General features: G+C 33.3%; 1 protein-coding gene across 1 annotated transcript; it reads right to left on the minus strand.

The window, feature by feature from the left end:
* Positions 1 to 2,441: 2,441 nt before the first annotated feature.
* On the minus strand, positions 2,442 to 10,831 carry LOC129920625 (CTTNBP2 N-terminal-like protein). The gene is made up of 7 exons (XM_056002037.1): positions 10,412 to 10,831; positions 10,175 to 10,344; positions 9,292 to 10,109; positions 4,900 to 5,042; positions 4,726 to 4,818; positions 4,548 to 4,657; positions 2,442 to 3,591 (listed from the first exon to the last, which is right to left on the minus strand). The coding sequence occupies exons 1-7, from the start codon at positions 10,500 to 10,502 to the stop codon at positions 3,142 to 3,144; spliced, it is 1,875 nt and encodes a 624-aa protein (XP_055858012.1). The 5' UTR covers positions 10,503 to 10,831; the 3' UTR covers positions 2,442 to 3,141.
* Positions 10,832 to 25,257: the final 14,426 nt, after the last annotated feature.

Consider the following 25,257-nt stretch of genomic DNA (forward strand, 5'->3'; position numbering starts at 1 on the left):
GAATGTGATGAGCTATTCGACAGAATATCGAAAATAAAAACAAAAAGGCCGAATAAGTCGAATACCGAATATGCATGTCTAGTTCAGAGCGTACGTCATAGACTTAACGAAAGTTTGACGACTAGCGCATATGCGCAGTATGGGCATCCCATAAGAATTGAATGAGTACTCAATCATGCTCATACTCATGAGCCCATGTTCGCTCTTGTCTGTTATAGTTGGGCCTTCAATCATGTTCTTTTTTTTTTCAAAACTTTGGTGGTGCATTTTTTGAGCAGAAAAACAAACCTTGCTAAAAATAAGTCCAAAAATCAAAAAAATACAAGTGAAACAAAATGCAAGTTCCTTCATCTAAAGAAGAATAGGTGAGTAATATTTAATCTACATAATATTTGTTGTGAATGGTTTTTTTTAGTATTAGAAAGGCATACATGGTTACAATGGGATCTGTTCACTTATACATACCTACTATATTTTCATAGCCTGTGACGCAGATGGAGGATCCAACCACCAAATGAATTTTGTCGTTGTAAATTTTTTTTTTTAATTGTTACATAAAAAAGTTGCTAAGAAATAATATCACCATAGATTTTTAGGACTACAAAGTCTTGTAAAAACGTCGGGTTAAAACATTCCATTAAATTGAGCAAATAAAAAGAAATCGTCCATTGTGCTTCTTCCTCTTCCAAGTACTCGATGATTGATAAAGTGCATAGAATCACCTACGACATTTAGAAAAACCTTGAATTAAAGAAAATTTGTTTTCGTAAAACCTCGGAAATCTGCGTTAGTACAATTGTCTTTTTGCATTAATTGAACACACCTGTAGAATGTTTGCAGGCCTGCGTAAGTACAATTTTTAGTAGTCACTGAATGTTCATAAATGTAAAAAAAAAAAATTAAAAATGACCTCGGAATGAGTTTGTCGAATAAGGGTTGAACAAAAACATATTTCCTTTTTCAGTTCCCTAAAATACTGTTTTTAACAACACAGAGGGCCCTACCAATAATCAAATTTAAAGCTGACTTTAATTTTAACCTTAATTCTACATTTTTCACAATTCCAAAAACCAATTTAATTGTCAAGTTAAAGGCTAATGCTCGATTAAAATTTATAGTTGGGAAACTCAACTATAAAATTTAACCAAGAGTTAGCCTTTAACCTGACTATTTAATTGGTTTTTGGTACTGTGAAATATTTAGAATTAAGGTAAAAATTAAAGCGAGCTTTAAATTTGATTATTAGTAAGGCCCAGAATATTTGTAAAACGTTGTACATTAGGGTGGCGCAAAAAAAATACCTTCTTTAATAGTGAAATAAAAAAAAAAACACGTTCTTCACAATTAAAACAAAATATTTGTAAGGTCTTCAAAAAAGTTTTTTTTTTGCGTTTAGACAAAAAAATGAGTTTTAGTGCACAGAAAGTTTGTTAATTTAAAAAAAAATGGAACCACCTTAATGGCAAATTTTTTTTCCTCGATAATTTGGTTAAAATAATATCCACGTTGGAGTTTTTGGAATTTCACAAGAAACTATTGAATAAAACATTTTTAAGAGCCACCCTAATTGCAATTTAAACTCTTTATCTCAAAAACCATTATTTAGAAATTTTCAGTGTCAATAAAATCCAGATTTTTTCGAAACCACCCTAACTAAAAATTTTGTTTTTACAATATTTACATTTATTGACAATAAAAGCATCGAATCAAAAGTAAAATAAATTTCTTCGCGAGTTCTGCAGCCCTTAAATTTTGGCTCCGCAATCTGCCTGATGTTGATGACATAATGACGTTTGTGAACAGCAGGTACTGCAGTTGGGCTGACTTAATGAACACGTCTAGCGCAGGTCTTATGTTTATGAAAACACATAATCACTATTTACTAACCAAACCTTTGTTGATTTTTAAGTTGAAATGGACTTAGGGAGTTTTCATTTAAGGACGGCGATATTTTCAAAATGCTATTTTTTTCTAGTATGTAACGTAGTATTTATTGTTTTTCTTAATTTATTTTATTTGTTTGTTTTTCTTCATTTTTTTCATATTTCATTATGTGTAATGTTTTTTGTTTTTAATATTATATTTTTAGTAACATTTACGGCTGTTTACATATACATTTATTATACTTATTTTATTAAATATTTATTTTTAATTTATATTATATATATATTATTTATATATATATTGTGTAATTATTTTTAAAATAATTTACTTTAAAAATAATATTTCATAAAATATTAATATTATTGTTAACACAATAATAACAATTTTTGAATTATATTTTAAATGAATTGAATTATTTTTCTTAAAATTTCATAATTACACTAATAATAGTTTTATATATATGTGTTTTTGCTTTTATTAAACAAAAATGGCATAAAGTATTATTAAAACAATAAAAATATTTCAATTTGAAAATAAATTATTGAATATCTTGAACATAAAAATAAAAAAAAAAATCTCAAGCTGACGACACAGTTAGATGGCTTTAGAAGCTTCATATTTATAAAAAAAAAAAAGCAAAAGCAAAAAATAAGGAAATAAAATTTTAAAAAAATTATAGCAATTGCAAACTTTATTTAAGACTAGAGCAACTGCATATATTCATGTTTTTAATTATATTTTTTTTTTTGTTTTTATTGCTAAAAATTGATTTTTTAAGCACTTTTCTTTTTGTTTAAACTTGTATTTTATTATTGTTTCTTTAATTTTTGTATATAATTGTGAGATTTGCATTTATGACTTACACATGAATTAATTGTTTGTATTTATTTAGTACTTATTTTAGGCACGTGTTATTAGTTCTTTGCCTTGCTGTTTTTAAGTTTTAGCAACAAAAACAAAAAAAAAATTAAAATAAGAAACATTGAGATTAAATGGTTTTTAGCCAGCTACTAGTTTTTGTTGTTTTTTTTTTGTATTTATGAGAAAAAAAAACTTACATTAAAGCGCGAAAAGAATCAATATTTGTGTGTTTAAAATTTTATTTTTCAGTATTTTATATCATCATGTTTATATATAGCTTTATATATGCAAAATCTGACTTAAATGTTTACATTGTTTTCTCTTTTTTTTTGTTCTATTTAATTTTTTCTTAAGTATGTTGTTATGTTTTGTTTTTATTAGTTAAATTAAAAAAAATTATTTACTGTTATTAGCTGCCAAGGAACCAATTCGAGATATTGATGGTTCCCGTTTTGGTGGGACAACAGGTTTATTTGGCGGAATAGGTGGTGGAACACCTCTTGTTCCCACTATTGCACTAGTAGATAATGATGGTAATGGTGCTACTGTCACGCTGGCTATAATATTATTTATGGGAACAGCAACAATATTTTGTGATGCTGATTGCCCAGTTAGTGGTCCTGGTGCTGATGAAGCTCCTGGTAGGGTAGTTGCTTGAATCGAACAAGAAGTTGCATTGGCCATAGCTGCTGCAAGAATAGGTGATGTGATGGTTTGCAATTGTTGTTGAAGTTGCGGTGATTGCTGCTGTTGCTGAATAGATTGTGGAGAGGAAGTGACAGATGCTAGAGGAGTGCGATGACTGACAGCTGGTGAAACTCCTAGGACATTTGTCGTTGTTCCTTGCTATTTATGAAACGGTTTCAAGTTTAGGTTTTTCTTATAATTAGAAATTATAGAAAGTTTTTTGTGATATGACAAAAATAAAAAAAACAATAGCTAGTTGAAAAATAGGGGTGGCGAAAATAGGTTTTAGATGTTGATCACTGTGCGTCGATTCGAAAAAGAAAATTACAATGTATAGATTTAATTAAGAATTTGTCAGCGAAAGGCATTTAATTAGTTAAGTCTTCTCTCAAAGAACCTAGGATACGGAGGAATTAACATTGCTAAATATGGTTGAAAATCTTTCGAGTTTTTTTTGTAGTAGGTAATGTTCGATGCATTGTTGAAAGAAATGGGGGAAAAAATTTAACGAAGATTTATTAAAGCCATCGCTAAATCTAAAAAGCTATTTCAGTATTGTAGTATTAATCAAACGACAGTACTCTGTCCTTTAACTTTCAGTTTAGTTTTAAGTTCGGGTGAAATCATTTCAATATGAAACTGGGGGTAATAGTTTAAAATTTGTAAAATTTCATCTTCATTTTTTATCGTATTTCGATCTTTAATATCTGACTCACAGATATGAGAGTTGGATGTGGGAAATAATTAGCGCGATAGACTGTCACGCAAGAGGAATTCAATTTTGTACGCTCGCCAAAGATAAATGATGTCTTTGAAATATACAATCGATAGGAATAATGTCAAACGAGACACTCGAAAATATTAACAATGTTCTTTTAGGCAGATGTGTCTGTAAGTGATGTTAGATTTGGCTATTTGTGACGATTGAATACACTGATAAAGGTTTAATTTCACGTTGTTTTTTATTTTAATTTTTTTTTTTTACAAAATTTTCGGAAGGTTGAAAATAATATGACAGTAGAAAAAAAAATCAATTCAATTCAAAATAAAGCGGAAATAGGAGGACAATTTAGAAGAAATAGCAAAATAATAAAAAAAAAATGTTAATATTTTACCTTAACTGGTGACTGCGTAGAAGCAGAACCAGAAGTGGAATCTTCAATTACAATAATATTGGCCGCACGTAGAGTCTGACTAGAAGATATAGATCTTGCAATTCCAGTTGCTATTAATTAAAAAAAGAAAATCAAAATTATATTTTGAGTAATATAAAGGTATAATGGACAAATGTACTTGGACCAGAAACTGGAACACTGGATACTGTTGCCGTTGGTTGAACTACTTTTGCTATATTGACAAGAGATGATGGAGTTCCACAAGAGTCATCTTTTCATTTTTTTGTTTGTTTTTATATGATAGAAGAAAAATATTTTATTAAAGGTAAAGACTAAAAAACACAATAATTACCTCCTAGTGGCCTTGATTTAACAGGAATCGTTGGGACAGGAACACTTTGTATAGCTTGGATGCGTTGCGGCAAAATGTTTGTCTTCTTAAGCGTATCATTTTCACTCTTCAAAAGAGCCACCTCCGTTTCAAGTTCTTTAATTCTAAAATAAATTAAATTAAAACAAAAATCATCAAGAAATATTTTAAATGCATCGTATATAGTTTAAGATTTTGTCATTGAAATCATGACGAAAAATTTTCTGACAAATTAGACTAAACGCAAGTATAGACTACGGTGAAATGGTTAGGTCATAGGCCCTTAATCTGGAGCTCACAAGGTAAATGGTTTGTGTCAATGGTAACCGTGTTTTTTTGGTAACTCAGTACCAAGCTCAGAAAAAATTTTGCACGGGCAACAACAACAAATTGCTAAGGGTATACAAAAGTTTTTTTTTTGCTGGTTTACAGAGAAATATTTTTTCTAAACGTATACATTTTTCACTCTTCAACAATAAAGGATTATTAATAATAAATAAAAGTAATCGTTTGTTGTTGCTTACACCATAAAATGTTTACTCAGTAAAAGTTTTAAATCTTATTTATATAGTATTAGATTACCGTCTTATATGAATGACACAGATACATAATGAACAAACATTTTTATTGCTTGTTGCGTTTTTAATACGATACTATTTATTATACAAATATTTTTGAAAAGTTTAAACACACAATAATTTTATTATTATTGCACTCATTGTTTAATTCATAATAAATTTATCTCAAAACTAAAAATGCTTCTTCTAATTTTTCTTAAATTTGTAGCTTATCTTCAAAATCCACATGAGTAGAATGGGCATAACTTAGAGGATGCCAAGAAGTTTATGCGTTACGTTGTCTAAAAAAAACTACTTTGAACTCTTTGTATAGACACAATGCTAACCTTTTTTCCACTCAAATCCGTGAATGGATCTTTTGAGAAGTGAGTGAGGCGATCGTCTTGGGTTATTTTAACACACTTGTGACAACAGAGAGTTAAGAGTGATTAAAAAAGAAATGTAAGTATGTATTTATGAATGTCGTGACTGCTGTTGAGTTCTTTCATTCCTGTTTTTATTAACGCAGAACTTTTCTATAGCTATAAACATCATTACTGTAAGAATTGTAGGTGAACCTGTAGGTGAAATTCAAAGACAAACTGCATATCTATTTTAAACAAAAATTCACCAACATATAAATTAGTAAATAAATAATCTGAAAATAATGAAACAGAACCATAAATCATTATAAATCGTTGAACAACAACATCTTGAAGGAGTTACCACCATGTCTTTATGGCTTGAGTTACAGCAATGTTTCACGGATGCCAATCGTTTTATCTTGAAATGTTGGCATTTCGAGATATTCTGTGAAGAATTTACATTTGAATTATTCCTTTTTTTTAATTATGTTTTTTGTAAGGAGCATGACCTATATTTTTTTTAGTTAATTGTCAAATGCATGTCTACAAATTGTGGATGCATCCTAATTAAGTTCTAATCATTTGACACTTTTGAACTATATAACGGTTTTTTTTTCCGATAAAAGTGGGACATTCTCTGTAGGAGACTATACTGTGTCCGATAAAAATTGGCAGTACAGGGAAGATGGGACATTTGCATCTCATTCTGCTTCACGTCTCCTGGATATGTCTATTATAATTAAGTTTCATTCTGCCACCGATCGTGTGGCAGATCGGTCATAGGGAGATGTGCGTCGCTTGGTAAAGAAATTACAACAACATTGCCATGGCGTGTCTGTGGTTTTCTTGAGTCTTTCAGGGGCATATTTTTCGTGAATTGCTTTTGGGCAACTGTTAGGTCCCACTGATTTTAAAAAAGCTCTCCCATAAGGCCTGTACTGCCAATTTTTATCGGACAGAGTATAGTTTCCGCTATATCTATTAATTTTGTTTAGTCAAAGTTCTAATGGTCCTTATTTCGTAATATTTCGACAAAGAAACATTTTACAAATCTTGCGAGTCATAATACGACCTCGCGAGTTGAACGTTTGACTTAAGTCAATAGGAGGCAAAGTTGCATAATGTTTTGCACAGACAAATTGAATAATCTTTTTTGTTATTTTATTATTTAAGAATGATTAGTTTTAGGAAAAGAAAATAAATTAGGCGCATCGAAATACGTAACGGTAGGTGGGTCTGGTTAAATATACACACATTTTATTTTTACTTGCGATATTGGTAGGTACTATAATATATCAAGTTATGCATTCGTACAAAAAAAGTTGAGATAACAATCAGTCATGACATTACGATGATAGAGAATGTTGAAGTTTCTCAAAAACGACTCCAACGATTTTGTTAAAAAAATTCAAATGTAAGTTTTAAGTTTTAATGAAAAAAAAAATATTTTTTTTAAACTGCTCTAATGTTTTTTTTTTTTAAGTGCATCTTAATAAAACAAATGAAATGCATACTTGTATTGAAGGGCAATTTGATTTAAGATATTGTTTTATTCTTTTGAAAAAAAAAAAACGATTTTTATGTGTTTTTAAAATTTTTTTTATATAGGTACCTACAATAATATGCTAAATTTCTATAAAAAAAGTCCTAAAAATTCTAACAACTTGAACCCTAAGAGCAAGTTCGTGCAGTTCAAAACAATTTTATTTAAGTTTACTTGTAAATTTTTAGCGCCCAATTTTGTTAAATGAAAAAAAATTCTTTTTTGGCTTTTTGGAAAAAATAAAAATGCAGTTTTATTGCAATTGCTTTGAGTATTACGTCTGCAAAGTTTAGTCAAAATCGTTACAGCCGTTTTTGAGCTATTGGGTATAACTTGAAAAATTTGTATGGGAGGTAAACTTTCTAAGTAAGAACCAAACCAACTTTCAGAATTCCATAAAAATCATCTGTACCAAATTTGAAGAAAATCCGTCCACCCGTTAAGGATGTGAAAATGTGTACAGATGGGCAAATAGACGCACAGACGGAATAGCGAGACCCACTTTTTCGAATCGTAATGTTGATTTTGATTAAAATCTCAAAGCCTATGAGCAAGTAAAAATATGTATGGACGACTTGTAGGTTTTATAATTCCCAAACAAAAAAAAATAAGAAGAAACTTTTTTTTTCTACGAGCAATCGTTTAGAAGATATAGTGATTTCAAAATTTGTGTCAAGTCTCGTTTTTTTGCATATTACTATTTTTTTTGCATATGATATTGTTTAGAAGATATTTGGTTTCAAAGAGAATACTATTCGATAAAATCGCGTATTTTGCTATTTACACGTAAATGGTTAAGGCTTTCGTAAAACTTGTAAATAATTCTCATAGACCTGAAAATCGCTACAGAGCATTGGAAAAAGTTAAATTTCAAAAGTCATTAAAAATTACATTATTTGCATAAAAAGTTATTCAATTTGCCATAGAAAAACCACACGTTTTGAAATTTTTTTTTTCTTTGATTGTGCTAACATCTTAAACAATTACTTGAAAGCTGGGTATCAGGTACTTTATTTATATAAATATATGAATATAATTAAAGTACCTGATACCCAGCTGTGATATATGTAAGTGTTAATTATCATTACTTGAGTTTTGCCGTCTCCGTGAAATATGCAATAGGAGCAGAAGGGGGGAAGCAAATAAAATTGAATAAATACCCCTGATGAAGTAAGAAACACTTGCGAAACGTTGAGTTGTTGAAAATAATGGTATAGAACTGATGTAGACCAAAACAGCCTAATAACAGTGAATATTTACACTAAAAAATTGATCAAATTTAACAAATAAGATGCGAATTATTTCTGTGTTGAATGTCTATTTTGACAACAGTGGAATATTTACACTAAAAAATTGATCAAATTTAACAAATAAGATGCGAATTATTTCTGTGTTGAATGTCTATTTTGACAACAGTGGAATATTTACACTAAAAAATTGGTCAAATTTAACAAATAAGATGCGAATTATTTCTGTGTTGAATGTCTATTTTGACAACAGTGGAATATTTACACTAAAAAATTGATCAAATTTAACAAATAAGATGCGAATTATTTCTGTGTTGAATGTCTATTTTGACAACAGTGGAATATTTACACTAAAAAATTGATCAAATTTAACAAATAAGATGCGAATTATTTCTGTGTTGAATGTCTATTTTGACAACAGTGGAATATTTACACTAAAAAATTGATCAAATTTAACAAATAAGATGCGAATTATTTCTGTGTTGAATGTCTATTTTGACAAGAATATCAAAGCAATCTACTTCTCATAATTTAAACACTTTTGTTTGTTATGATAGTGTGAACATATCAAAAACCAAATGAGTTTGTGTTAATACAACGCACTCTTTTTTTTTCAAAATTTAAGCTCTAGTAAAAAAAAACAAAAACAAAATAACACAAACCTTTTTTCCTCCTTAGCGAGTGCCAGCCTCAACGTTTTACGTTCGTTTTCAAATGTTTTTGTTTGTTTCTCCAATTCAGCTTCCATGCGCAATGACTTCTTACTCTCCTCCTCCAACCCCTCAGCTAACGAATCCGAACGTTGTTTCTCCTCACTCAATATCTGAGCCAAATCCTCCGAACGTTTACCCTCTTCCGTATACTTCATTAATATCTTCTTACGTTCGGCAATCAACAGCAATACAATTTGCTTTTGTCGACCCCTCTCAAAGTCTAAAGTCTCTTGCAGCTTTTTAATATCCTTCTCCAGCTTCTTAGTTTGCGTACGTTCAGCTTCCAATTCTTGTTTCAGTTTAGTTCTTTCCATCTCCAATCCATAAGTTATATCATCACCCTGAGCTGTATCATGCTCATGTTTCCTCTTCTCCTCTTCCAATTCTTGCAACATTCGCTGATTATTATCCAACGAATCAGTCAATATGCTAACCATGCGAACATGCGTGGCGCGTTGCTTATGCACCATTTGATACAGCGATTCCATTTGCTGTTCAATTATAACACGAACTTCCATGTCAGCTTGTACAGCTGCCGTCGAAGATTGCCGACTAATCAAATTACCACCCAAAGCTATCTTATCACGAAACAATGCTGCATGCGGATCACTGTGTTGAATAGGATTGGAACGAAGATGAGTTATAAAGTGTTTGACTCGTTCGTTTCGCAATGCTGCTATCACAACTTCTCGAGCTTGTAGCTCTCCTTCGAGGTAGACGAGCATTTTGATTAACTCACTCCGAGGCATATCTGTTCGAGAGGATTTCTAGAAAAACAAAATAAATTAATTAAATGTTTGTTTGATTTTCTTTCGGTTTTGTCTTTTGTAACCTGATTATTTGCAGCTTTCATAGTTTGAAAGTCAAATTTGCTACTTTGGCTACCAGAAACGCCCAATGCAGCCTCAACTTCACTCAAATCCGCCGAACTACTTCCAACACCAACATATCGAGCTGTTCCATGGGTACTATCACTTCCAAATGGATCATTTCTATCCGAATCTTAATTAACGATATTACAAAAATTGTAGCAATAAGGTTAAATTCCCAATTGAGTTAAACAACTCACCATAAGCATGCAAACTACTATCGCACGCCGAATTATTACTCAATTCCCTTTCCGCCTTCATGCAGTCACTACTGTTTTGTGCTCCTGCCATGATTTTTAGTTTTTTTTTTCTTTTTTAAGCAATTTTTAAAAAAATCCTTCCTAATTTATCTTCCTACCGCCCCACAAATCGCGCAGGTTGGAAGATCCTTTGCCATAGACCTCAATCGTATATGCACAGACTAACCCTTTTAGTATCTATTTTGTCTGTGGGCACTACCAACTTTTGTGTAAATTGTAATTCTCGAGCCGAGTCAAGGCGAGATGATGTGCTGTTGTTTTTCTAGGAAGAAAAGCAAGAACACATTCCATATGCCAGAGAAATAATAACAAAAAACAAAAGAAAAGAAAGAAATTAAGTTCCTTTTTGATTTTTTTTTTTTTTTTTGTTTCTTATTCTTTTTTTGTGATGTAAGTTTCTTGATATACAACAAAAAAGCAAAAAAAAAAAAAAAAAAATGAAAAGAAAACTTTTCCTTCTTTCCTAATCTATCTCTTGAATCAAAACTTTAGTTAAAAAAAAAAAGAGGAGGGAACATTCAATTTTTACACATAAAATTTATTAATTAGGAACAATTTTTGTTTTGTTTTTTTTTTTTTTTTTATGTTCATTATTTAAGGGAAAATTGAATATGTTTAAGGGAGAAACATGATGCATTTGTCTTTTGCAAAAAGTAGCTTCTTAAGAGGACACCCGAATGAATGCAAAGTGTGCCTATGTTTTTTTTCGTATTTCGATTAAATTCGGTTGTAAATTATAATAATAAAAAAAAAAAAAGGAAACCTCAAAACGAGATTTCTATACTCGCTAGCTTCATGATTTCAAGATTTTTTCATGATTCTTTTGCTTTTGCTCCTTTCGAGCTCTGCGATTGTTTAGAGCTTGGATCAATTAGACTCACAGATTTCTTTTTTTGTTATGATGTATAATTTTGTTTATTTCACTAAGGGAAAATTGTTTTACTGATAACATAAAAATTTTAAAAAATATCCGCACTCGGCTTTTTTGCGTGAAATATAATTAATGAACAAAAAAAGTAAATCATTTTTTTTTTTTTTTTTTCGGAACATCAACCACACACACAAACAGACCTGAAGAGACAAACCCTAGAAATTAATGAGTTTGACGTTCGTTGAGAATGGCGAAATGGGAGACAGCAGCAGTGGCAGCAAAATTCGAGTGGAATAAAAAGAAGAAAGAAAAAATGTAGAAAAACAAACATCACCTTTAACAAGGGGTTTGCATGAGCAATACTTGCATGGGATGTTGTCATATTTTTTTTTTCCTAGAAGTATGCAAAATTCGGAACATTTTTTTTTTAACTTGCGATACCATAGTTTATGATTCGTAAAAGAAATCGAACTCGAGATAACAATTTTACAGGACATTACGATGATGGAGGATGCCAAAAAAGTGGGTCCGGCAAGTCTGTCTGTCTGTCCCTCGAGGTACGGCCTAAAGCCTGGTACGCAGCATAGAGGAAGGAATACCTAGAGAGCCGACTCGTACCCCCCTTGCCTAAAACTCCCGCAATTTTAATTTCAGATAATTGGTATACATCTCTCTTATTTTTCTCTTGTTTTCCTATCTGTGAATACGTGTGAAAGCTATAATGCGTTTAATACCTTCCTTTCACCAGTAGATGTCCTCACAAACTTTGAATTTAAACATGATTTTGGTTTGTACAATAACTTGAATAGCTCAAATAGCTCACTCCAGACCAGAGTTGGGAAATAATGATTTCTTTTTGTAATTAATTACAGATTTCATTTCAATTACATGTAATTAGTAATTGAACTTTTTTCAATTACAATTACAGGTAATTGTAATTGAAAAAAAACATACTTCCATTACTTGTAATTGTAATCGAAAAAGTTCAATTACTATACAGATGTAATTGAAAAAAGTAATGGATTCGAAAGTAATTGAAATGAAAAACAGTTTTAATTACATTTTTCTGTAATTGATTACTTAAATTGTAATTCATTACATGTTTCTATTAATTACACTGGCCAAAAATTTTAAATTTTTTTTTATTTTGCTCATAGATTTATATAAAATTTTATGAATTTGGGTTCACAATTCCCAAAATTCGCATTGGTTTTCTTCCAGCAGTTGAAATACTTAATTTTTCACATTTGGTGACATGTTCATTCGTGTTTTTTAAGTTTCTTGTTTTTTAGGCGTTTATACAAATTTTCCAGAAAAATGTATATCAAACCTAAAGTATTTGGGCTCAGTAAGCTTAAAATTAGCATTGGTTTCATTTCTAAGAGCTCTAATTTTTGAGATATATTTTGATTTTTCACATTTTGAGGGAGTATTGATTTGTCGTAAAAAATGAGTTTTCTTACGACAAACTCATTTTGAATGAAAACCAAGATAATTTGAAAACCAAAACAAATAAGAGAGTTTTGACAATAAAAATAAATAATAAGATATACATATCTCTCAAAAAATTCTATAATAAATTGGAAAAACTTCTTCGCTGTGTTTTTTTAGTAACGAAAACCTTAAAATGAGCTTTTCCAGAATTCCAAAATTGACCATTAAGAAAAAACAATTCTCGGGAGACGCGCGACGATATGACAATTTGGAGTCGTCATTTCATACCAGAATTAAGTTTTGAAGGTCTTGTAAAATATTCTTCGAATCTTCTTTCAGTGCAATTTTGTATTGATCTTCAGCACTTACCAGGGACGTGTTTTAGAGCTTACTACCTCAATTACATTTACTACATGGCAGCAACCTCAAAAATCATTAATTGAGTCCGGTCGGGAAATATTTGTAATTGTATAAATAGTGCAAATGTACGAAAAATTGCTTCGAAAAGTCCAACAGGCCGCCGCAATTAATGTTTAAAGTCATTGATGTAGCTGATGTAAACAATGAAGTAAGCTCTGAAATAGGCCCCAAGTAGTAAGTAATAACCTCTTGAAGATATTTTGAAGTTACTCTAACACTATTCATGGAATCTTATAACAAAATTGATTAATTCCGTACCATTTACAAGTTATCTCGTAAAATGTAATTGAAAAAAACATATTCGTGTAGTGATTACTTAAAAAAGTAATCATTACTGTTTTTTTGATAATTACTTTTGTTTTTAATTACATAAAAGTAATTGAATTACAAGTAATCGACAATTTTCAATTACATGTAATGGGTAATTGAAAACATTCAATTACCCATTACATGTAATTGAAAAAAATGTTGCACATTTCCATTACATGTAATTGTAATTAAAAATTTTTCGAATCATTACTTCCCAACTCTGCTCCAGACACCCACCTTTCAATAAATATGTACAGAAATAAAAAAAAAGGTTCGTGTTTTGAATTTATTATATTATTTTTTTATGAATTAATTCCTCTACTGAGCACTTAAATTGTTTTTAATTGTTTTGAGCACAACTCCACAGTTGAATGTGTTGGTGCCATTTAAAATGCACGGGAAAACTACCACATATAAGCACTGTGGAGTTTTTCCTCTCATTGCAGGTTGTAGGGTGGAAGAGAAAAACCAACCGAAGTCGCGTCTCTAGGTATTCCTTCCTCTATGGTACGCAGCTCGCGCTAAATTTTAGCTCCCATACAAATTATCGAAAAATTTTATCTGAGCTAAAATGGATCCCATACAAATTATCGATAACTTGTATGGGAATTTTATCTCGGCTAAAATTTAGCGCGAACAGCGTACCAGGCTTAAACTACTGGAGCGATTTGTTTCAAACTTAAACAAAAGTTTGGATAATTGCCTAGAGGTCAAATTTTTTCTGTTTGTTACACTAAGAGCCTCCTTTTGAAATAAGAAAAATATTTTTTTTACCGTCCTCAACGTACCTGCATAGAACGGTTTTTTTGAGTTATGAATTTCTCGTAAACGACAAAGCAGATTTCAACCAAAATTTTTATTAATATTATTTTATTCAAAAAAACACATTTTTGGATTTTTAAAAAAATATTTCAAATTTTTTTTGTGAAAAATCAAATTTTTGAACACGGGTCGATGAATTTTATTGAAACTTCGTTTTTATGTGTGGAATAATATATTCTTAAAAATGGTATTCCAACTTTTATTTTGAAAAATGTTGGACAATTTTTATATATAAAAAATAATTTTTTTAAAAAGCGCCTTTAACGATTTTTGAAATTTTTTTTTCTAAAAATTCTCTTATATACAAGAAATAAAATGGCATATTTGGTTTTATGTAAAAGAAAACCTAATTTTGTTCAATAAAAAGCTTTAAATACGTTTGACATAAGAGCAAGTACGTGCAACTTATTTTCTTTTTGTTCATTGTAGTTGTATTTTTCAGCTGTGTAAACTATTTAATTTATTTAATGGGAAAAGTTTGGAATATTTTACGAAATGGGGAGAAAATTGAAATAAAATTTAAGTATTGCATATTGAAAACTATTCTTTTTGGCTTGCGATTAATAAGAATGTGTGCGTCAAGCTTAAAAAACAGTAAAAAATAATAGCCCTTGCCTTAAGTATGAAGTATGGAATTTCAATTTATACTTATGGTATGGGTCCTTGCATAACTCTCATGACGACAAAATAGCGCCCCCCAAAATACATAGTAATCTAACAAACGAACTAAAAAATCTGTCAAGTTTTAGTTTGGCAAAGTCAAACGCAACAACAATTTCCAAGACAAATTTGTTAACAACAACAACAATTTCAATAGGACAGCTGCCAAAAACTTAGGAAGCCATCTTTTTTTTTCTTTCATCTGACAGTTCTCGATACAGACTTTCTTAGAGTGATCAAAACCTTCTTTTCTTATACCATGTATTGAAAATCGACCTTAGCACCCGCTCGCGACCTATATGATAGTAATATAGTTGTGTTCAACGAGGATTCTTCTAGATCAGAACAGGACAGCAAAGTTTCGTGAGAAACGTCAGAACAAGTTAAAATTCAGTTGTCAAGATATAATTAAAAAAAAAAAAAAAATTGTAAATTGTGTGAATTTTTGGTTTCTTTTTGTTTGTGTTTTTACTGTAAAAAATATTCTTAAAAAATAATTTTTTTTTTTAATTATAAGGTGTAAATCCACGAAACAAGAAAAATATTCGCACAACCAAATCAAAGCATAAAGCCTGGTACCCAGATCGAGCTAAATTTTAGTCGAGATAAAATTCCCATACAAGTTATCGATCATTTGTATGGGATACATTTTAGCTCGGCTTAAAATTATCGATATTTGAATGGGAGCTAAAATTTATGTCGAACTGCGTACCAGGCTTAAACAAAAAAATTACAGCCCTGCTTTTGACAGTTGTTCTCACGAATCCGTTCTACTCAAAAGCAAGAACAGAAAAACCTGTTCTAAAAGAATTTTGACATTATCATGCTGCATGCATATAGTTAGCAAATTGATGAAACGGTAAAAACTCTAGGTAAAACTGGTAAAATGGTAAATATGGTAAACAAACAGGTCTACCCTATATAAAATTTTGACACATTACCAGATTTATGTCTGTTTCATGAATACCCCTTGTGTCAACATTTTGTATGTGTTTGACAGTTTGCTTACCAAATTTACCATTTTACCAGGTCTTTGTATATAAAATTTTATATACAAAGTACCAGGTTTACCCAAAGCTTACATGCATCGTTGCGTGAATACCCTTAATTGGCAAAGTAAAAAACTAAAATCATCCATTACAGTGGGCTTACATGAGCAATATTCTACAGGGATGCTGGCATTTTTCCTAGAAGTATGCTACATTCGAACATTTTTTAAGTTATACACTTCATGAGGCGTTGAAGTATGAAAATTTACTTTTTGAAAAGAAATGTCAAGTTGCACCATCTAGTGCTTTTAATTGTATATAATTGTAAAATAGTTTTATTATGGTATGAACCTACCAAGCGAATTTCTGTGATTGAGAAGTATAACTTCAATCACGTGTATGTTACGTGTACTCTAGGGGCGTTCGTTATTTTTGAATGAAGTTGCTAAGTAGAAAAATTGTTTCTAAAAAATAGAAAAAAAATCCTCTAATTTTGTCAGAAATTTATTTTGACACTAGATGGCACTCCATTAGAGGGTTAAAGTTTTTTAACCATTTGAAATAGGTATGTGTTGACTTATGAGGCCATTTTTTAAGATATAGACTTCAATCAAAATGTTTTGATGGGGTTCTTGTCTACATTAAACAACGTTTTCAAAAAGGTATAAACCATTTTTCTAGGACCAGGGGTTTAGTCAGGATTTAGCAATCAGTTTTTATAAAAAATAATTTTTTTTTTCATCGCAACTAATTTTTATGTTATCTATTGAATTTTGAAATTGGAAAGCTGTAACAACATTTACAATTTACATTATAAAAAGAAATTTTAAAAATGTTTTAAGTAAAATCTACAAAAAGGATGTAGATTTCGGTTTCCATTTTTGTTTTCAACTATAATTTTTATTTTTTTATTTGCATTATTTATCGCTCAAAATATTGTAATGTTTTATTCCGGGTTCACAATAAAACTTATTTAATTTCCACTTATATTTCCGTTCAAATAAGAACACACTTTATTTCAACTCAATTTACTTTTATTATTCGCTCAAACAAACACACTTTTAAATCACTTTATTTACTACTAACAATTCGCAACACTTTATTTCACTTTGTACTGTACTCTTTCACTTTCAAGATTAAACTGTGTCCGGTCGGTGTCTACGCTGCGTTTTATACCGGAATCTCGAGACTCGAGAACGTCCTCGAAGGCTCTCGTCCCTGTCTCTCGAAACTTCCTTTCCAGGAAGGCTTCCAGTCTAGTGGGATATTTTGAGATGTGTTCAGTGTGGGATATTTTGAGATGTGTTCAGTGAGATATGTTCAGTGGGATATTTTTAGATGTGTTCAGTGAGATATTTTTCTTAATTACTAAAGGTCCGTTCACATTTCTACCTTTGCAGTAGTAGGTAGTGTGTTCAGACTTTTATCTTAAAAGTAGTTCAGTAATTCATCGTTACATTGCCCCCCTCTTAGGATTGTTCGTCCCGAACAACTCCATTGCTTCTATCACCATTATAACGATGTAAACGGTCACAATGAACTACCTTTAGTTTGCCTCTTACCCCTCTTTGTATACGGTAAACCACGTCGTTAATTCTGGTTATTACTGTGTAAGGGCCTTCCCAGTTTTGTTGTAGCTTCGGTGATAGTCCCTTTTGTCGGTGGGGATTGTAAAACCACACAAGTTCTCCTTCTTGAAACCCTGTTGCTGTCGCTCGTGCGTCATATCTTGTTTTCATCCTGTCACTAGACGCTTTTATATTTGTCCTTGTCCGTTGGTGAATGTCAGCCAGTGTTCCTTTCAGTTTATCTACGTACTCATCCATTTCATGTGGCTCGTTTGGAACACTTCCAAATTTTATCTCACTTGGCAGACGTATTGTTGAGCCAAATAGGACTTCCGATGGTGTATGTCCAGTAGAACTATGTGTTGCACTTCTATAAGCCATCAAGAATAATGGAATATGTCGGTCCCAGTCTCGTTGATTATCATTGACTACTTTTGACAGGTGTTCCTTAAGTGTCCTGTTAAATCGCTCAACCATCCCATCAGATTGTGGATGAAGCGGTGTTGTTCGCGTCTTCTTGATGCCAAGGAGTGAGCAAACCTCTTGAAAAATCTTAGATTCGAAGTTCCTTCCTTGGTCGGAATGAAGTTCCATGGGTACTCCGAACCTGCTCACCCAATGAAAGACAATCTTATCCACAACTGTTTTGGTTTCCTGGTTTGGAATGGCAAATGCCTCAGGCCATTTGCTGAAGTAGTCCATCACTACAAGGATGTATCGATTTCCGTTGTTGGTTTCGGGAAAAGGACCTGCTACGTCTATTGCAATTCTCTCAAAAGGTGCACCCACATTGTACTGCTGCATCTTGCTTTGGATTTTTCTAGCTGGTCCTTTGCTAGCGGCACAAGTATCACATTTTCGGCACCACTTTTCAACGTCTTCTCTCATACGTAACCAGTAGAATTGCTGTCGTAGCTTTTCCAGCGTCTTGTTGATGCCTAAATGGCCTCCAGAAGTTCCACCGTGCATCTCTCGGAGAACATCATTTACCTTTGACTGAGGTACGACTAGCTGCATTACATAGGATTTACCATCTGCGGATTCCCACTTACGCCTGAGTAGCCCTTCTTGCACATGAAGTGAGTCCCATTGTGCCCAATATGCTTTTAGAGTGGGGCTTCGGTCGGAGATGTCGGCCCATTCTGGTTTCTCTTGATGTTCCTTCCATGCAAGGATGGGTTCGATGTCCGAATCTTCCTGTTGGGCCATTCTGAGTTCTTCATTACTCCAGCCGCAAATGGGATCAGCTCTCGTTCTTCTAACAGCGACAACTTCCTTTTCTTCTAGTCGTGTGCAATGTTTGCAGTCTTGCTTGCACGGGCGTCGAGATAATGCGTCTGCATTTGAATGCAGTTTTCCTCTTCGATGTTGAATCTGACATTGATACGTCTGAAGTATCTCGATCCATCTTGCTACTTGACCCTCTGGATTTTTGAAGTTCAAAAGCCAATTTAGTGCACCATGATCTGTGCGAAGAAGGAACTTCTGTCCATAGATGTACTTATGGAAGTGCTTTGTTGCCAATACTAGAGCTAGAAGTTCCCTTCTGGTCACGCAATAGTTTCTTTCTTGTTTCGAGAGTACCTTGCTGAAATAGGCAACGACCTTTTCTTCTCCGTCATGAACTTGCGATAAAACAGCACCAACTCCAACATTACTTGCATCTGCGTCAATGATGAATTGTTTGCCTGGAGTCGGATAGGCCAGCACAGGAGCTTCACATAACCGCAGCTTCAGTTCCTGAAAGCTTTTCTCACACTCACCTGACCATTTAAAGGGTTTACCCTTCTCCGTAAGTTGGTGCAAGCTTTTGGCGATTCTCGCAAAATCCTTCACAAATCGTCGATAGTACGTTGCCAGACCGAGGAAACTCCGAAGTTGATGCTTGTCCTGAGGGGTTGGCCAGTTCTTCACAGTGTCAACCTTTTCAGGATCAGTCTTCACTCCTTGGGATGAGATGATATGCCCCAAATATTTAACCTCGGTCTTGAAAAGTGCACATTTCTTTGGATTCAACTTAAGATGTGCTTCTCGTAGCCTTTGGAATACAGCCTTTAGGTTTTCACAATGGTCATCAAATGTTTTCCCGTAAACGATGACATCATCCAAATAGACTAGGCAAGATTTCCAGGTTAATCCATTTAAAACGCACTCCATTAAGCGCTCAAAAGTAGCTGGGGCATTGCATAGCCCAAACGGCATGACATTAAACTGCCACAGACCATTTCCTGTGGAGAAAGCCGTCTTCTCCCGATCTTCTGGATGAATTTCCACCTGCCAGTAGCCACTCTTCAAATCCAAAGTCGAAAACCATTGTGCTCCTTCCATTGCATCTAGAGTATCACTGATTCTTGGCAGTGGGTAGCTGTCTTTCTTCGTCACATCATTCAGCCTGCGATAGTCGACACAAAATCGAGTGCTTCCATCCTTCTTTTTGACGAGAACTACCGGTGATGCCCAAGGGCTTTTGGAATTTTCGATTAGCCCGTCTTTCTTCATTGTTGTTATCATTTCTTCAACTTCACCTTGTTTGGCCAAGGGGAGACGTCTTGCTGGTTGACGAATCGGCCTAGCATCTCCTGTATCGATTCGATGCTGCACCAGTTGTGTTCGGCCGTATTGCCCGCTGGGTGAAGAGAAGATATCAGCATATTCATGAAGAAGCCTTCCCGCAACATTAAGCTGATGTTGACTCAGGTTGTCTGAATTGAGAATTTGTTTCTTTAGTTTCTCCGAGTTCATAGTCATCTGTGTATCCACCTCGTTGATCTTAGTTATTGCGGCCACAGATTCACATTGCCCAACAACTTCTCCTTTCTTAAGCTTGATTGGGTACGGTTTGATGTTAAGTATCCGTACAGGTACCATGTTGTTCTTTGGTGCCACAAGAGTCTTCCCGATGATGATGTTTTGGGAACTTTGCTCAACTTCTGGTTCAACCATGAGGTATCGATGGCTTCCAAAGTTCCCCTTTAACTTGGTCCACACAAAAACTTCTGAAGAAGGAGGCAGGCACATGTCTTCTTTGATGACAGTTCTAATTGTTGTCGAGTTTTCGTTGCCATAGACCATTGGAATCTCTACATTTCTGTATTTCAGGACTTGATTACCTATATCCAAAATGATTCCATGCTCCTTCATGAAGTCGATTCCAATGATGCACTCGTCACATATATCTGCCACCAAAAACACATGTGAAAACTCTAGTTCTGCCATACGGATCGTAAGACGAACTTCACCGTACACCCTTGCTGCTTCTCCTGTGGCTGTCTTCAGACGGTAGCTGTTGGTGTTATGTAGCCATGTCATCTTCACCAAGTCTCTTCGTACAATAGAGGCGGTGGCACCGGTGTCAATTGTAGCCACGTGTTGTTTGTTGTTTATGGTCGCCTCCACTGTCAGACTTTTGTTGTCTCGTTTAGTCTGTGAGACTTGAATTGTGGTTCTGGGGCCATCGATACCAGAAACCAGCTTCTGCCCCTCGAAGTTGGTCCTTACTCGTTTCCCGAATGGGAAACAAGATGAGCATGAGTGTTAGTTGTATCGCTTACCTGTTGTTGGGCAATATTCCTGTTTCCACAGTGTTCGCAAGCAGTTCTTCTTGGTGGCAATCTGCACTGCCGCTGGAGATGTCCTGTCTTGTTACAGTTCCAGCATCGAGCAGCTCCGTCTCGCTGGTTTCTTTGGAACGCGAGTTTTTGACAAGAGCATTCCTCCACTGCAACTTCTCTTACCCGATGAACGCCTTGAGAAGCCTGTTCTGCTGCTTCCATAGTCAGTGCAAACGCTAATGCTTCAGGAAGGGAACGTTTTCCAGCTGTTCGAATTGCTCGCTGAAGATTTATATCAGATACAGCACGTACAAAGGCTTCTGTCGCAAACTGATTGATAATGTCGTCTCCTGCTGTCGGATATGCCAGATGAGCCAACCTTTCAATATCTGCTTGAAGTTGTTGCAGAGTTTCTCCTCTTTTCTGGACTCTTGTATTGAGTTGGACGCGGAAGACTTCCTGCATATGGCCATCTCCAAAGCGTTTTTCAATGACCTGGACAAGAGCGTCAAAGTTACCATTCTTTTCTGGTGGTAACGTTTGTAACAACTCAGCAGCAGGACCTCTAAGAGCAAGAGTCAGCGCTATACATTTGTCTTCGTCATCCCAGCCATTTGTTGTTGCAGCTGCCTCAAACTGTTTCTTGTAGATCGACCAAGAACTTTGTCCATCAAAGGTTGGTGGATGCATTTCCTTCTTCTTTAAATACTCACCAGAACTTTCTCGCACCTTAATTTTTCGAACCTTGTCAAGTTCTTCGGTAAAACTTTGCATTTTCACTTCCATTCCTTTCAATTTGTCATCGAATTTTATTTCTACTTTTTCGAGTTTTTCTTCAACTTTCTCGAACTTTTCTTGAGATTGTTTTTCAACACCTTTGATGGAAGCATCAAGAGCAACGAACTTGTTCTCGATAGCATCAAGCTTACCTTCGATGAGGTTTTTCTGTTCATCTAGAAGGTTCTTCTGGGTTTCCAATTTTTCGAGAAGATTCTGTTGTTCACTCTTTTGCTCGGTACGTTGTGCCTCAATTTTTTCGAGAACACTACTCTGTTGTTTTTCTAATTGTTCTCTCTGTTCCTTGCGTTGTGTCTCAATTTGTTCAAGAAGATTTTTCTGTTCATCCTTCTGTTCATTACGTTGTGCTTCAATTTGTTCAAGAAGATTTTTCTCGAACTTAGCAAGGAGAGCAGACATCACGGACGACATATCGGAAGCGGAACCAGTACTTACTTGTTCTTCTGGCATTTCAATTTCGAATTGAAATGTGTCCAAATTTTCGTTTATCTGGGTTAAGTGATCCTGCAGACGAATAATGAGGTCATTTTTCGATCCAGCAGTAGGAAGACCTCGCTTAGTTAATTCCGCCTTCAGCTCAGTCAAACTTAACTGATTTAATGTCTTACCCATTTTAACTTTTTAAAACGCGAGCACTTTTACTTATTTCAAAATGTTTTAAACTTTGTTTATTTTTAAAACACACGCGCACTTTTTACTTTATTCGCGAAATTATCTGATTCGCACAAATAAATAAGTTTTATTCCACTTTTCTGACACCAATGTAATGTTTTATTCCGGGTTCACAATAAAACTTATTTAATTTCCACTTATATTTCCGTTCAAATAAGAACACACTTTATTTCAACTCAATTTACTTTTATTATTCGCTCAAACAAACACACTTTTAAATCACTTTATTTACTACTAACAATTCGCAACACTTTATTTCACTTTGTACTGTACTCTTTCACTTTCAAGATTAAACTGTGTCCGGTCGGTGTCTACGCTGCGTTTTATACCGGAATCTCGAGACTCGAGAACGTCCTCGAAGGCTCTCGTCCCTGTCTCTCGAAACTTCCTTTCCAGGAAGGCTTCCAGTCTAGTGGGATATTTTGAGATGTGTTCAGTGTGGGATATTTTGAGATGTGTTCAGTGGGATATTTTTAGATGTGTTCAGTGAGATATTTTTCTTAATTACTAAAGGTCCGTTCACATTTCTACCTTTGCAGTAGTAGGTAGTGTGTTCAGACTTTTATCTTAAAAGTAGTTCAGTAATTCATCGTTACAATATAAATGAAAAAAAAAACCAAAGAAAAACTTGAATGCAATGAATTAAATTCGTTTTAAAACAGTTTGCCATCCCTAATTTAGAGGGAAAATGAATTAATAAAATTAAATTAATTTGGGAAATGCAATTTCAGTTTAAAAAAATTGGTTGCTTCAGGCCCAAGCTGACCAAAAACCTGCCAGATCGACTTTAGACCTACCAATCTACCAAAGCTAAAAAAAATCCGCCAAATTTAGTAGAAAAAACTGAAATGGTGCTTAGAACTTCCCCATTATTTTAGTAAGATTTTTGCCATTTTATTTTTCGTCTAATTTTATTGAAATAATAACAAGCTGCCATAAAAGAATGAGCTTCTCATTAGGTGTATATTATATAGTTGACGATAGACAGTTTTGTGCCCTTAATTTATGAAAGTGGACTAAGTCACTGCTAAAAATGGCATCAAATCTAGCCTAAAAATAATTATTATTTAAGAGGTAAAGTTTATTTGAAAGCGAAATTGCAGTAAATAAACTTCTTTATTGCCCTCTAGTGATTTCATAAAAGAAATATGATTAAATAGTTATTAGAAAATTATTATGTAAGTTTTTCTTCAAACAATGCAAAAAGTGACTTAGTCCACTTTCATAATTATGGGCACAGTTCAGTGGCGTATCCAGAAAAAATTTTGGAGGGGGCTGGAAAATTTTACTAAAATTTTTTAGAGGGTAAATTTGCGAAAAAAAATTTCATTTCTTTTTATTAATCTTTGATCGAGAGTTAAACGCTGTGCTGCGGTACTGAAAGTGGTATAGTAGCATTATACTGCTCTCGACAGATTCGTACTACTGTCTCCTCCTTTCACATTCAGAGTACCTAGTGTTTTTTCAAAGCTCTCGTGTCCCAAAAATTTTACACAAACAGCAAGGAGTTGAGTCATCCTTAAAAAAAAAATACTTTATTTCGTTCGAACTTTGTCATGTGCTGAATCCAAAACTGTTTACAGATTTATCCCTATCACGTCAAGAGTTTTTGAGCTATACTCTTCAATATTTTCGTTATATACGCCCATGTTCCACAATTCGATCGACAGTGAATTCAAATCACTTTTCAATTTCACGTGAAATGAAATATCAATATTCTTCATTTCGATCGGTTTCGAAAACTTCGAAATTGCTTCTAACTGTCAAAACTGAAGGATCTTCCATTTTTGTTTTGTTTCTAAAGTGAAATTACTGCAATTGCAGATTCATTGAAAAAGGCCCCCAAATTCACGAACAGTAACATAGTGAATTGAATTCGATCAGAAAATCTAAATGAGTAAAAAAATGCAGAACGCCTATTTCACTTTCGGCAAGTGAATACGCAAAAAGTGGAATGCAGAACGTGAAAGTCTCAAAAACTAATTTTGAATGAAATTCTTTTTGATGTTTAATCCTAAATATATATGTATGTTTTTTCGTAATATGTTGCTGTTTCAATCCAAATCGGAAGCGCAAACTGCAATTTACTTAAAGAAACCTGCTGGCCACTTAGATTTTGAGATATCAAAAATTTCTATTTCCAATTTCTTTGAGAAAAATATTATTAAAAAAAAAATGTAAATATACTTAAGACGATCAAATACGGCGTTTTGAGATTGAATAAGAAGTTTTGCAATAGGGGTATTCACGACCCGGTTTAACAAAAAGGTGTAAAAATGCAAAATTTTGTTTTCTACTACCACAACTACAATAGACAAATTTTGCAATAGGGTTGGGGTGTATAGCAAAAGTGTAAATGTGTAAAAAAAATTTTAGTCTGTATATTTGGTTGTTTTATTTTAAGAAAATGTTACACTTTTGCACTTTTACAACGATACAAGACCATTTGCATCGAATTGTGAATACCCCTAATAATTTAACAGTGATGTAATTGGAAGTCAAAATACTAAAAAAATGATCTAAAGAATTCTGAATTGGACTAAAATCCGAAAAACAAAAATTATCCCAACCCTCATCGTCAGCTTAGGCTCTTACTCAAACAAACCCAAACAGCTGTTTCAGAATTTGGAGGGGGCTCGAGCATCTATGCTGCCTCTAAATCTCTAAGATTTACGAACAAGTTTCAGTTAAT

This window comes from Episyrphus balteatus, chromosome X, assembly GCF_945859705.1.
Source record: "Episyrphus balteatus chromosome X, idEpiBalt1.1, whole genome shotgun sequence".
In the NCBI taxonomy this organism is placed as follows: Eukaryota; Metazoa; Arthropoda; class Insecta; order Diptera; family Syrphidae; genus Episyrphus; species Episyrphus balteatus.

What these genes read in the sequence shown, in the direction of transcription:
- LOC129920625 (XM_056002037.1), bottom strand. Translation starts at nt 10,502, where the DNA reads ATGGCAGGAGCACAAAACAGTAGTGACTGCATGAAGGCGGAAAGGGAA. An exon ending in TAGTAGTTTGCATGCTTATG is followed by an intron (nt 10,345 to 10,411) that starts GTGAGTTGTTTA and finishes TCGTTAATTAAG; the next exon opens with ATTCGGATAGAAATGATCCA. An exon ending in TGTTCCAGTTTCTGGTCCAA is followed by an intron (nt 4,658 to 4,725) that starts GTACATTTGTCC and finishes TTTAATTAATAG; the next exon opens with CAACTGGAATTGCAAGATCT.